At 44.6% G+C, this 14,199-nt stretch overlaps 1 protein-coding gene across 1 annotated transcript; it reads right to left on the bottom strand.

Moving 5' to 3' along the window:
- Nucleotides 1-6,423: 6,423 nt before the first annotated feature.
- LOC146492557 (C-type lectin domain family 2 member B-like) lies at nt 6,424-12,833 on the bottom strand. The gene is made up of 5 exons (XM_085149370.1): nt 12,508-12,833; nt 11,563-11,799; nt 7,972-8,111; nt 7,342-7,448; nt 6,424-7,229 (listed from the first exon to the last, which is right to left on the bottom strand). The coding sequence occupies exons 1-5, from the start codon at nt 12,659-12,661 to the stop codon at nt 7,112-7,114; spliced, it is 756 nt and encodes a 251-aa protein (XP_085005496.1). The 5' UTR covers nt 12,662-12,833; the 3' UTR covers nt 6,424-7,111.
- Nucleotides 12,834-14,199: the final 1,366 nt, after the last annotated feature.

The raw sequence follows: 14,199 nt of genomic DNA, 5'->3' as shown, positions 1-14,199 counted from the left end.
TTTTAAGTACCCAGCCCTCTGTGTCATATGACGTTTTTCTCAGCAAGTTTCGCTGTGTGTTTGATAAAGGCGCTAGCTCGGACGCCGCAGGTCATCGCATGTTTTCTCTGAAGCAAGGTAGGAGGAGCGTTGCTGACTTTTCCGTGGAATTCTGGATCCTGGCGGAGGAGTCGGGCTGGGAGGAGAAAGCACTGCGTGGAACCTTCCTCAACAGCCTTAACGAGAATATAAAGCGTGAGTTAGCAACCAAGGAACTGCCTAAAGCTTTGTCTGCTCTAATCAATATGTGTATTAACTTAGACGACCATATGCGGGAGTTCGGCAAAAGAGCCGGGGATGGTCGGCGGCCTGCTGGGAGCACGGGTACATCTAGGGACCTTCCTATTCTGATGTGGAGAAGTGAGGAGGAGCAACACGGGGATGAAGAGCAACCCATGCAGCTCGGCGGAGCCAAGCTTTCCTCCTCTAGACTGGGGCGCAAACCACGGACCGGTGAGTGCTTTCTTTGTGGAAAAACAGGACATTTTGTTGACCCCTGCCCAGACCGAGTAAAAGAGTCGGCCCGTCAGTAATTGTGGGGATACTGGCGGGCGCCACAACAAAAGCGTTCCCTCACCTCAGCTGCCCTGCCAAAATAATGTCTCACTCCCTCACTCACTCCTGCTGCGCACTCATTGAAAAATCAGTTTATTGGTATTCAAAGCCCCCCACACACCACTGGTACTGGGATTTCCTTGGCTCCAATGTCACAACCCCCAAATCGACTGGGCCAAAGGGTGTGTAACTGGCTGGAGCACGCGGTGTCATGAACAATATTTACTTGCCGCTGTCCCGGACAATCCTGGGACCACCTCTGCGAAAAGCTCCTCACCCCTCGACCTGTCCTTGGTGCCCTCCGAATACCAGGACCTCGGCCAGATATTCAGCAAAAGTAAGGCGTTGTCTTTGCCTCCACATCGGCCTTACGACTGTGGAATCGACCTACTCCCAGGCGCTCCCCTGCCAACAAGTCGGCTCTACAGTCTGTCTAAACCGGAACGCGAGACCATGGAATGCTACATAACGGAGTCTCTGACCGCAGGTATTATTCGCCCATCTACTTCACCTTTAGCAGCAGGATTCTTTTTTGTAGAAAAGAAAGATGAGAGCCTGCATCCCTGCATTGACTTTCGAGGCCTGAACAAGATATTTAAGAATAAATATCCACTCCCCCTGCTGGCCTCAGCATTCGAACTACTACAGGGGGCGGTCGTGTTCACCAAACTGGATCTTCGGAACGCCTATCACCTGGTTCGCATCCGCAAGGGTGACGAGTGGAAGACGGCTTTCAACACCCACCTGGGGCACTTCGAATACTTAGTGATGCCTTTCGGTCTTACTAACGCCCCTGCAGTCTTCCAGGCCCTGATTTAATGATGTGCTCAGGAACTTTATCAACCATTTTGTCTTCGTGTATCTGGATGACATTCTGATTTTCTCCAGGTCGCAGACTAAGCACATCAGCCATGTACGTCTGGTTCTACGGCGCCTATTGGAGAATCGCCTTTTTGTGAAAGCGGAAAAATGTGAGTTCCACGTGCAAACTGTTTCTTTTCTGGGTTTCATTGTGGAACAGGGGCGTTTGCGAGCTGACCTGGCCAAAGTCAAAGCCATAGTGGAATGGCCTGTTCCCAAGACCCGCAAGGAGATGCAAAGGTTCCTGGGCTTCGCCAATTTCTACCGCCGCTTTATCAGGGATTTCAGCAAGGTAGCCCTTCCTCTAACCAACCTAACTTCTCCTAAGTTGTCTTTCCAGTGGTCCTCCGCAGCCCAGCAGGCGTTTGATCGGCTCAAGCACCTGTTTTCCTCAGCTCCGGTCCTCGTCCAGGCAGACCTCGGCCGGCCTTTCATCGTGGAGGTGGACGCGTCCGATTCGGGTGTGGGAGCGGTTCTCTCCCAACGGATCGACGGCAAGCTACATCCCTGTGCGTTCTTCTCCCGCAGGTTGTCTCAGGCCGAGAGAAATTACGATGTGGGCGACCGGGAGTTGCTCGCCATCAAGTTGGCCCTTGATTGGCTGGAGGGCACTGAGCAGCCTTTCGTGGTGTGGACGGACCATAAAAATCTGGCGTATCTCCAGGCAGCCAAGCGCCTCAATGCCCGACAAGCCAGGTGGGCCTTATTTTTTACTCGTTTTCACTTCTCCATTACTTCTAGTAATACTAAGCTCAATGCGTTGTCGCGCCAGTTCGCACCGGAGACCGATGAGGACGAGAAGGACAAACCCATCCTGCCCCCCACCTGCATTGTGGGCGCACTTACATGGGAGATTGAAAAGGTGGTCAGGGACGCCCAGCGATGTGAGCCCGACCCCGGCACGGGCCCGAAGGGGAAACTGTATGTTCCGGCCACTGCGCGTAGTCAGGTCATTCACTGGGCACATACCGCCAAGTTTTCGTGCCACCCAGGTAAAAATTGCACTGTCTCCTTTCTACAACGTTTGTTTTGGTGGCCCTCTCTTATTCTCGATGTCCAGAACTATGTTGCGGCATGCCCGGTGTGCGCACGGAACAAAACCTCCAACTTACCTGCTTCTAGCCTGCTGCGACCGTTACCCACTCCAAAACACCCGTGGTCGCACATCGCCCTGGACTTTGTCACCGGCTTGCCTCCCTCTTCAGGTAACACCTCCATTCTAACCATTGTTGACCGTTTTTCCAAGGCCTCCCACTTCATTGCTCTGCCCAAGCTCCCTTCTGCCCTGGAGACGGCCCAGTTACTGACGCAGCATGTGTTTCGGCTCCACGGCATACCCCAGGACATCGTTTCCGACCGTGGCCCTCAGTTCACCTCGCGGGTTTGGAAGGAGTTCTGCGCCGAATTGGGAGCTCAGGTCAGTTTGTCCTCCGGGTTCAATTCAATTCAATTCAATTCAATTCAATTCAATTCAATTCAATTCAATTTTATTTATATAGCGCCAAATCACAACAAAAGTCGCCTCAAAGCGGGGGGGTGGAACCAGACCATTAGTCTGGTTCCACCCCCAGACTAATGGTCAGACCGAAAGGGCCAATCAAGAGCTGGAGGCCATGTTGCGTTGCGTCGCATCATCGAACCAAGCGACCTGGAGCGACCAGTTGGCCTGGGTGGAGTATGCCCACAACGCAAGCACTTCATCAGCAACTGGACTCTCGCCCTTCGAGGCATTGCTGGGGTATCAACCCCCCCTCCTCTCCATCTCTGAGGGAGAGCTGGCGGTTCCCTCGGTCCAGCACCACCTTAGGCGCTGTCGTCAGGTCTGGCGGGCCACGCGCGCAGCACTCCTGAGAACGGCCGAGTGGAGCAAGGCATTGGCGGATCGCCGTCGCACTCCTGCTCCGGATTATCAGGTCAGCCAGCGGGTGTGGCTCTCCAGCAAGCACATCCCTCTTCGGACTGAGTCCAAGAAACTGGCCCCTCGGTCTCTTGGCCCCTTCGCCATCCAGGAGATCCTGAACCCGGTGACGGTCCGGCTGGCCCTTCCGCCTGCCATGAAGGTACATAACGTCTTCCATGTTTCTCTGATTAGGCCCGTCTGGACCAGCCCTTTGTCTCTTCAACACTTTGAATTTCTGTAGACATTTTGAGCAGAAAGATATTTGAGCAGCTTCACCGTCTGTCTGTGTCTTTAAGTCCGACAGCTTTGAAGAGGAAACAAAGAGGAAGTAAAACAGGACAGGTCACAGTTCTTCTGACACATCAGGAGGTGTCAAACTGTCAGTTATGTACAAATGAAAACAACATTCAACAAGATCTGAAGTTCAGTTACATGAATGTAAAACACTGAAAGAAGTTTTGTTTTTAATATTTTCTATCACAGAGATAATAAGCTTTAACTCAGCAGCTGCAGTATGTTTATAATAACACGGCTTTGTTAGACGCTGCCTTCTACAAACTGTAAGTACATAGAAGCAGCAGAGAGAAGAAGTGTTTGTGACACAGGAAATATGTCAGAGTGAACTATTTATTCATCTTTATTTTTACCAGCACAGAAACTAACAGGGCAGCGTGGTGCTGCAGTGGTGAGCACCATCACTTCTCAGAAAGAGAGTTCCTGTTTTGGGTGGAGTCTTTCTGTGTAGAGGCTCATGGTCCTGGTCTGTGAGCCAGCGTTTGTGTTTGACGTCTGATTCTGGTTCATTTCATGTTCTGAGGTGAAGTTTTGGTTATGATTGTTGTGTCTCTGTTTGTGTCCCCAGGTCTTAGTTTGTTATCTAGCCTCAGGTTTTCTGTTATCATCCCTCCTCTGTGTCCCCGCCCTCTTCCTGTGTTAGTATCTCTCTGTGAAGTCAGTCTTGTCTCCATGTTGATTGGCCTGTTCCCCAGTCGTGTCTCTGTGTTTCTCTCACTCCCTCTGTTCCCTGTGTTCAGTCAGTCTGTGTCTCAGTGTGTGTTTCTGCTGTTTCCTGTTTTACTCTGACAGTCTCTCATCCTGTGTGCATCTTGTTTAGTTTTGCTTCCTGGTCTCGTTAGTTTGATTATGTTCAGCTTTGTTCCCACCTGTGATCTGTTCCCTTGTGTTTCTTCTCACAGCCTCCTTCATTCCCTCCAGCTGTGTGTTCGTCTGTTTAGTATTTCTTGGTCTAGTTATGGTGTTTTTGTAGTCAGTAATAAATTGTCTTTAAGTTTAGTTTCTGTCTCCGACTCCCACATTTTATCTGCTATCCTGCCTTGCCTCACACAGCGGTACATGACAGGAGATCTCGAGCACTAAAATAAAGCAGCAGACTCCGACCTACAAGTGGAAGCAAGTAGCTGTTTCCTTTCTTGAGGAAAAGCTGAAGTGGAAGCGTTGGCTCACCCCTGGTAGGAGCACATTTTCAGTGGTACTCACTGGGCTCTAAGGGGTCCTCAAAGATGTCGTGTTCGTCCACCTGCTGCCCCGCCTGCACCTGATCCTCTGCAGCTGAAAGTGGGCATCATCCACCCATCTCTGGTTGCTCACTGTTCTTGATCAGCCTCTCCGCTGCCCGCTCATTGGCCTGCCTCCTCATAAGCTCTTCCACCTCGATCCTCAAAGAGTTTCCTGTCTGGGGCCATCAGAGGCTCAATTATCCGGTTTCCCTTTTTCCTTCACCAAGAAGAAAAAAGTGCAGATTTCCTTCTCACGTGGAGCAACAACCTATCACCAGCTGCCGACTCCACCTGGATGATGCCATTTTGCTCGCCGGAGATTTTACGGGCCGGCTCATCACAGGCTCTTCAGCTGGAATGATGTTGCATCAGCAGCTCCAAACTCTCCTATTTCCTCAGGCCGGAGGAGACGACGCTCCTACTATCCTCCCTCTGTGAGTAAAACTGACGATTAGACTCTGCTCTTTGTTCCCACCTGTGGTCTGTTCCCTTATTGTTTGTATTCATTGTCTGCAATCCCTTGGAATTCTCTGGAATTCTCGACCTCCTGATTTAAGAAATATCTCTTCCTTCTCTCTCTTTAAGTCTAGACAAAAACTCACTCGTTCAAAATAGCTTATCCCACATAACCTCTCCACTCTGCTATGTTAAATTTGTTTTATGCCTTATGACTTTATGATTGTGTAAACTGCCTGCTTTTCTGTTGCTTTTATTATTCTGCTGTGTACAGTGTCCTTGAGTGTTCTTCAAATCAAATGTGGTAAATTTAAACTGATGATGGTGGTACTCTAATGTTTCCATTACTGCCACCATCAGGCCAAACCTCGCTATGATTATAATTATTTAAAGTTGTAGTTATTCTGGGACCACTAACTTTTGTACATTTTGTTTGTACATTTACATATTTTACACTATTTAACCTTTTTATTTCAGTTTATTTATTTCAATATTTAAATCCAACACACTGAAGTTACAGGTTGCAGACATGGTACAGGAGGGTGGAGCTGCCTGTAGCTGTCTGTGGTGCTGAAGCTTTCAAACATTTCATACCAACACTGACTACAACTGTGACCACAGGGGGGCAGCATAGAGCCAGAGAGTGTTAGTGTAGCTTTTCACCTCTATAGTAAGAAAAAAGAAGACTGATGAAGGAAAAAGCTTCTTCCACTGGTGTAACACACAAGTTTGTATGAAGTCACACTAACTAACCAGCAGTAACCCACATTTGATCAAAGCAGGGGCAGAACTTTAATAACAGGTTATAATGTGTCATCACAGTTGTTGTCAATCCAAACACACTTTCTGATTGTAGCTGTTTATTGTAAAAGAACAACACACTTGTGGTCTGACCTAATGCTGTAGTACAAAAACAACTATACAAATGTGAGCTCAGTGCAGACTAGATGCTGACTCACTGCACCATCTTGTGGTACAAAGTGGTATTACATGAGAGTATATTCTGACATTAGCTGCTTAGAGGATGCTAACTTCAGTTCATATATAGATGTGTTGAACATGACATCAGAGATGTTTTCTTTATATTCTGTTGATGTTTTGAAATATTTCAAAGTGTCTCCAAGTTAAATGTTGAACCTTTAATATAGCGACACTTAGAGCTCTGAAGCCGTTTTCTCTCTTTTACAATTCAACCAATAAGTTACTGAGTAAGTTATTTTATCTGCAATTAAAGTCATCAACACTTAAAGCCTTTTATGAAATATTTGTTTTTCAAATCAAAATACAACTTCCATATAAAATTCAAAACTAAATATATATATGACTCACATAACACAATTAACATTTAATGTCTTTTTGTCACTTTCACATATACAGAGGTTTAAAAATGTCCTTCTGATTTTCCAGCTGATCAGAACCTTTAAAATTCTTATTAATCAAACATATTTTTGCTGAACTTTTAGAAACAAGACATTTACTGTAGTTTTAGGACCAACAGACTGATGAATAAACCAAGTAAACCAAAGTAAAGACAAGCTGCACTTTGACTTTTATTAGAACAATTTGCTGGAACTACAGAGTAATGAAGTACTTCAAGGTTTTGTGTGGATGACTTCCAACCTTACTGTACAGCACAGAGCACAGAGGGACAATATATGTAATCAATATATGATGCAGAATGAACAAGTAAAGACTGTAAGCTGAGTCTGAGGCTCATGCAGGACATTTCATAGTGAGGTGTCTTTGGTTGGATTATTCAAACATTTACATCAAAGCACCAAACTCATTTCTCACAGATGAAGGTCTTCTCATCATAAGAACTTTTTCTCCATCTCCCATCACTGTCACAGCATGTTCCAAAGGCATGATAACCTTCACTTTTCTGTGCTGGTGCCCAAAAGCTGTCAGAAATATAACATTTAATTTATTAATCTGGACTAAACTTGTAAATATTGTCACTTCCATATAATAAATATGATATATAATAAAAACAGTCTAAACAAATAGTCTCACATTTCTGTCAGCAGTGATCCATCCACCCATTCCCATTCATGTTTCTGAGAAGTGCGTTCCAGACCAATCCAAGACTCTCCTCTCATGTTCAGTTCATTGACAAATTCCTGTTTGGGAAGAGACACAAATATTGTCTCCAGTCATAATTCAGCACTTCTGTTGTGGTGACATCATCTTGTGAATATGTCTGAAGGAAGAATAAATGTGATGAAACGTTTCTTCCATTGTGCAGAAATCAGAAAGACCCAAAGAATCAATACCAGCTCCTCCTGTAGCTCAATAACAAACTCAGATAACATTTCATTTTACTGAGTTTCATTTAACAAAAACAAAAAAGACAGAATTATATTTACCATTTTTTTTTAAAACTCTACATTTCAATCAAGTATTTTGTTCCACAAATTCCTCTTTGCTTTAGAAATTTGTTAAATAAAATGTCTGAATTTGCAATATTACATTTGAAATGTTACAAAAATAAACTCTCAATATGGAAACAAAATAACCAAACACAGAAATCCATCAGAGTGGAAACAGGAAGCAGGTCACAGACTGACAGCAGGTCAAAAACACAAGTAACAGATGACTGTCAGCTCCATCAAAGATCACACAGACATGAACAAACACACCCACCTGTTCCTCTTTGCTGTTTATCATCACCAGATCAGCTCCTTTGGTCTTACAGTGGTTTCGACTCTCAGACCAAGTTTTACTCTCATTGAACTTAAAGTAACAGCTGCTTCCAAACCTCGTCCATCGATCAGGACACTTCTCTTCATGTCAAACACATACAGACAGATTTCATGTAACTGTGTATCACACTGATAATATCTGTATTTAGAGTAAGTATAAGTGGTTGTAAAGAAAAGTGTAAAACAACAACAACAACTCAGTAACACAATATTTAATATTAAAATGAGAGATTCAGGTTTTTTTCCACCAGATTTTCAACCTTTCTGACCAACTACTGTGTTCTTTGGATAACTTACTTCATCCCTCATTTGTATTTGTCAGTCAGTATTTCATAGCTGATGTGTAGCTGACTGTAGTTGTTCAATGTACTGAGAAACAGTCAAACAACTGTTATGTCTTGAGCAGGTCTGTGTGTTGTTATTTCATCAGGAGCTGAGCTGCCACCCATCTCTCCTCAGGAGTGTGTGCACAGCTGACTTCATTCAGCAATCAGCCACCCAGCAGAATATAAGCTGGTGAGTCACTGCTCAGTCAGTGTGTGGACCAGTATTGGGTGGAGTGTGTATGGTGTCAGTTTGTGTTAACCTAAACTTGGTGGTTTCCTTGTGCTATTAGTTAGTAGATGGTACCTACTGACAACAGATATTGGAATTTTAGTTTAAACAAATACACATTTCTTACCTGAATGATCAGACTGGAGGCTGCAGTTGTTGCTCAGCTGGTTTTTTCCCAAAGTGACTAAAATATATGATTAGAAATAAGATGAGAAACAGAATGAAAACATTAAATCTGCTACCATGATTATGTTGAAAGGCAAGAAAGATGCTCTACGGATTTACTTTACCAAGTGGAGCATCACGGCGTTGCCGTATTGGCCCATTTGATTGAGCTTTGTTATTATTATTATTATTATTATTATTTATTTGATTTTAGGTTATTACAGACAGGACAGACATGACTGGGGGACAGGAAAGGGAGAGAGGAAAAAAAACAGAGGGGAAGCGGGACGGTGAGAGAGGACGCTTTCTCTTTGCTGAGAGAAAAAAAGAGAAAACCTTCAAAAAGAGAGCAACACAATACACATAACATCATTGACATATCCTAATTAAATATAAATAACAGTAAATACTAAATATTGAATGGTAGTGTGCAACACGCAAGGCCGACAGCACACAACGTGCTTTGAGGCAGCAGCCAAGAAAGGTGTCATTTGTGTCTCTGAACACACGTGTGTGTATACCTGTGTGGATGAGCACGCTTTTATTCAAAATGTTTCTCCATGTAAGTGTCTAATAGTATGTTTGGGGAGCCACAGCCCCACCTCCAGGACATGAAGCAGACAAGCAGACCACCCCTGGTCCTGTAGCAGCAGGGAGCCCCTGTATCCCAGACCCCAAACAGATGGCCAATAGGCCATCAATAAGAGTCAGAAACTTGTGCAGCCATTGTTCTTTAACATGTCCTGTGGGTGGAGGTGTTAGAACTACAGGAAATCTGATGAGCTAAATACGTATCAACTGTGAACAAAAACCACTGACAAGATTCAAAATAACTGTTCTCAGTGTGGAGGAAGGTGTTAGAAATGCAGTCAGAGATGTTATCTTTAGGTTTTTGAAAGAACAGACAAGCTGCCGTGGGAATCAACACTTCCTCATATCAAAGGTGTTTCCATGTGATCAGGTACTTCCTGTATTTGCTGTGGCAGAAGGACACGTTCTGGTTGTGAAGCTGCATGTTTGTTGGCTGCTGGGATTCAGTATCAGTCATACATTCATTTGCAGCCAAGATCCCATCTTTGTAGCTCAGACTGCTGAAGACTCACACTGACTGACTGCAGCATCTCATACAGCACACACAGCACAAGTGTCTATGATACAGTAACAGACTGAACTTTGACCTGTTGTTATGACTGTCATCATATTTGTGTCATTTTGTGTAACTGCTGTGTTTTTCTGTCCTTCATGCAAAGCTCTGCATGCTGTGCCTCAGCTGTGACTGAATGAGAGGATGATAACAGGCATGTGCAGGTACTCTGCTGTGATTGGTGCACCAACATGCAGCCTAATGGTTACATAAAGAGCCAAGATGGCCGCTGTCTGCAGAGGACTCATTCAGCTTTTCCTTGTTCCAACCTGCCACACCTGTGCAGCTCTCACTGTGTGTTTCCTGTTTCACTCTGAAGGAGTTTGTAGGGCTGAGCTGCCTTATAGGTTGATGCCCAGATGCCCTTCCTGACATAGGTTTTGTCAGGAAGGGCATCTGGGGTACAATTCAAACATATAGACAATCACTAAGATTCCTACACTGGTGGTGCTGTTGGTCAGCAGTTTGCCAACAGTGAGAGAGAAGGAAAAGCTAAAATATAGAGGTGAGCTCAGATACTCTAAACATAGAAGTAAGACTGATAAATGGAGTGATGTGGCTGATATATCCAAATGAAGGAAGGTAGATTTGTGTGCAGAAGACCAGGTAGAAGGGAAGAAAGGCCTGGAGCACTTAGGATACGTTCACACTGCAGGTCTTAATGCTCCATTCCAATCTTTTGATCAAATCCTTTTTCTTTTGTCTGGTTGTTCACACTACAAATAAAATGTGATGGCAAACGCGCTCTAGTGTGAATGGTTCACGGCCCTCAAAGCTGCCCGTATGAGCAAAAGAAGACGTCATACACAACACGCTCTGTTTACGGAAGTAAAAATGGCGGCTACAGAGCTAGTAGGTGTTGTTGCAGCAGTCTATCAATTTCTGCACAGTCGTTACCGACACAATTTTACAAATTAATTACAGAAAGAAGAACACTGAAAAAAAAAAAAGAGAGCTTGTGATTTAACAATGGTCTTGTTTGGAGCAGTGGCTGCTACCACCGTGCAGAGGTATATATGGACACAGAGTCGTTTAGCTTGAATACAATTGTCTCACTATATGCCAATCAAGTCCACAACCTCAGTTTCTGTCCATTGACTCGCTCCGTCTCCAGTTTCTGCTGCCATGCTTCCTCGTTTGTCTTCTCTGGCGCTGATAATTGGCGTCTGTCTTGTGTCAGTGACGTAAAAGACGGATGACATGACCATTCAAAAAGCAGTCGCTTTCTAAAACATCAGATATGTATCGGATTCAGCACCACATACGAAAGTGACCCAGGTCGGATTTGAAAATATCGGATTTGTGCCGTTCACACTGTCATAGCATGATCGGATGCGAGTCGCATAGGGTCAGAAAAGCCGGATTTGATGAGCTTTCGCCTGCAGTGAACGTATCCTTAGACGAAGTCAAGCAGTTCTGCCAATAAGGAAGGGTAATCTTGAAAGAAGCTGTAAGTTGAAGGTATGATGTTGATATTGTCAGTGTGTGAACCCCACAGGTTGGAGGTCAGTTAGAGGAGAGAGGAATTCTGGAGTAAGGTGGATGCAGTGGATGAGCCACTTTATCCACGAGTGGTGCCATTGAACAGACGTTAGTGGACATGTAGTTGAATAGAGGTGTTGGGTAGGGATAATGTGAAGAAGAGAAATGTAGAAGGACAGATGGTACTGGACCTTTTAAAAGAAAGGATGGAAATGGCAGTGGTTAAGGTATATTTCAAGAAGATGCAGGAACACAGGCCGGTAGAGAGGAGCACACAGAAGGTTGAGATCTTATTGTATCTTATCTTACAGTGTATGGAGAGGATGATGATCCCAGCTAACATCAGGAGGCACAGCACTGCTAGACCCAGTGTAGCACATCTGAAAGAGCCCTTCTGGACTGAAGGACTCTTAGTCTTTGGTCCTGTTAGAAAACAGTGCAGATGTTGGTTTGTGGTCATTTCCTGTCACTCTGCCTTTAATAGACCTGTGGTTGTGGTTGGATGAGCTCAACTTCACAAAAGAATCAGATACCAAAATATATCTTTATTGTGATTAACCCTCAATCAACCAAACTATTTATGCAAGACGTCAACTGACTAAAGTTATAGAGTGGGTCATTTATGACCTTACATTTTAGAGTAATATATTTTAAGTGGCTCTTTATTTTTTTATCATACACATACTGTTTTTTATTAGCAAACATATTCTAAACTAATATCATTACTTTTGTTTTATTAAAAACCAAAAAAAAGAAAGAAGAAGAAGAGGTCTTGTTTAGAAAGAATACGTTTTCTGAAACTGCACTTGTGTCTGAAAGCTAGCAGCTGTTCATGCACACAGAGCTCAGCAGCAGGCAGATAGTATTTGAGTAACAGTTACAAACATTGTTTGAACATCCCTGAAAGCAGCAGCGTTGTCCATAACCATCCACTGTGCTGGTTTATCATTAAGTCTAAATGTGTTTTCTATGCAGAGCCAACTGTATAAAGAAATCATGCTGCATAAGAAAAGAGCAAATCAGGTAAAATGTTCATACAGCACATGGAGATGATTGATGGGCTGCGGTTCATTGGGATTAAAAGCTGACTGTAACAAACTGGAAGTAAACAGATTATTACAGATGACTTACCTCCTCCTTGTGATTGAATTCCAGTGTGATCAAAGTCTGCACTGTCGTAGATATCCACCTCCCTCTGCTCCCACTCTGCTCCGTCCTCCTGCTCCTTTCTGCCGTTTCTCACCTTCTTTGATAGATCTGGTTTGGCATAAATATGTGAGGACATCTTGAATGGACTGAGACACTGAGCAGGAGTTTAAACTGTACTCTAACCGTTGTGCACTGCTAACTCTGGCAGATACAATGATATACTGTCCTGACACTGATGTCACTTTTGGCCGGCCTTCTTCCTGCTTTCAGAACGGAAGAAACTTTTCAGAAGCAACAAAGAAACACAAACCCACAAAACCTCTGCTGTGCTGAGAGGAGCATTTCTTTGTCTTTATATTTGTAAAGCCTGAGACTAACTATAAAGTGCATTTTGATCTGGTCAATAAAAAGTGAGCTTAGAGATATGGCAAATGACCTGTATTTGTTTAGCGATTTACTTGGTCCCTAAGGACCCCAAAGCGCTTTAAGCATTCAGCCATTCACACACACATTGACATAAGCTACATTGTAGCCACAGCCGCCCGGGGCACACTGACAGAGGCGCCAGCACAAACAAATTCAGCCTTTCGCTTGTACTTTCTCAGCTCCACTTTTATTTCTGTTGCATTTTAGAGAAACACACCATTTTGACTGCTTAAGATTGTAGATGCTTTCATTAGATCATCTCTCAGTCATTGAGCGCTAAAACCATGATGTGACTGTAATGTTCCCATTACCTCCACCATCATGCCAAATCTTATTTAGGTATTTTTCAGATTTCCTTGTCCTATTGTTCAAGACCTGGCAAACATGGGGACCAGCCAATGGTATCAATTCCTTTAAAAACATATTGATATATATATATATATAAAGATCTAATATTGATTTTCGCCTTTTACCATTTCAGACAGATTTTTTCAGATTCTCTGAGCCTTCTGATGTTATTATGCACTGTAGATGATGATTCTTCTGTAATATATACTTTATATAAATTTTATTAAAATTAAATTTATAAATTTAAGTGCTGCATAAGTAATTTTAAGGAGTGTGTGATTTCATGATGTTTGTAATTGTAATGTGAAGGCTGTGTGCAGGCATGAGTGGTGAAATGGAGGACCCAAAGTGCAGACTCTGGAGACAAACTGAACTCAAAAACAAACTCCCGAGGTCAACGGCCCATCAGTCCTGAACCAGGCAGTTTAAGGGGCCGGCCCGGAGGTCGACAACACAAAAGTCCAAAAAACAGTTCAGGAGGCCGACCGCAAAGCCAGTGGCGGCAATAGAGCAAGTCCGGAGGCCGGCCGCAATGAGGACGTGCAGGCCGGACAGGACGAGGTAAGGCAGGACCAGATGGCACTGAGACCTCTGGTTGAGATGAAGCAGGACCAGCCCGTGCGGAGGCCTCAGGCAGAGACAAAGCAGGACCAGATGGCAGCATGGCAGCTGCAGGCGACAGAATTGGTGGTGTAACTGCAGGCGCTGGCATGAGAGCCGCAGGAGGTGGCGCTGCAGGCTACGGTGTGGGAGCCGCAGGAGGTGGTGCTGCAGCCGACGGCATGGGAGCCCCAGGAGGTGGCGCTGCAGGTGCCGGTGTGGGAGCCGCAGGAGGTGGTGCCGCAGGAGGTGGTGCTGCAGGCGCCGGCGTGGGAGCCCCAGGAGGTGGTGCCGCAGGCG

The sequence above is a fragment of the Neolamprologus multifasciatus genome, chromosome 22 (genome assembly GCF_963576455.1).
Source record: "Neolamprologus multifasciatus chromosome 22, fNeoMul1.2, whole genome shotgun sequence".
In the NCBI taxonomy this organism is placed as follows: Eukaryota; Metazoa; Chordata; class Actinopteri; order Cichliformes; family Cichlidae; genus Neolamprologus; species Neolamprologus multifasciatus.
The sequence above is the reverse complement of the archived record's forward strand: the minus strand, read 5'-3'. Positions and strand labels throughout refer to the sequence as shown.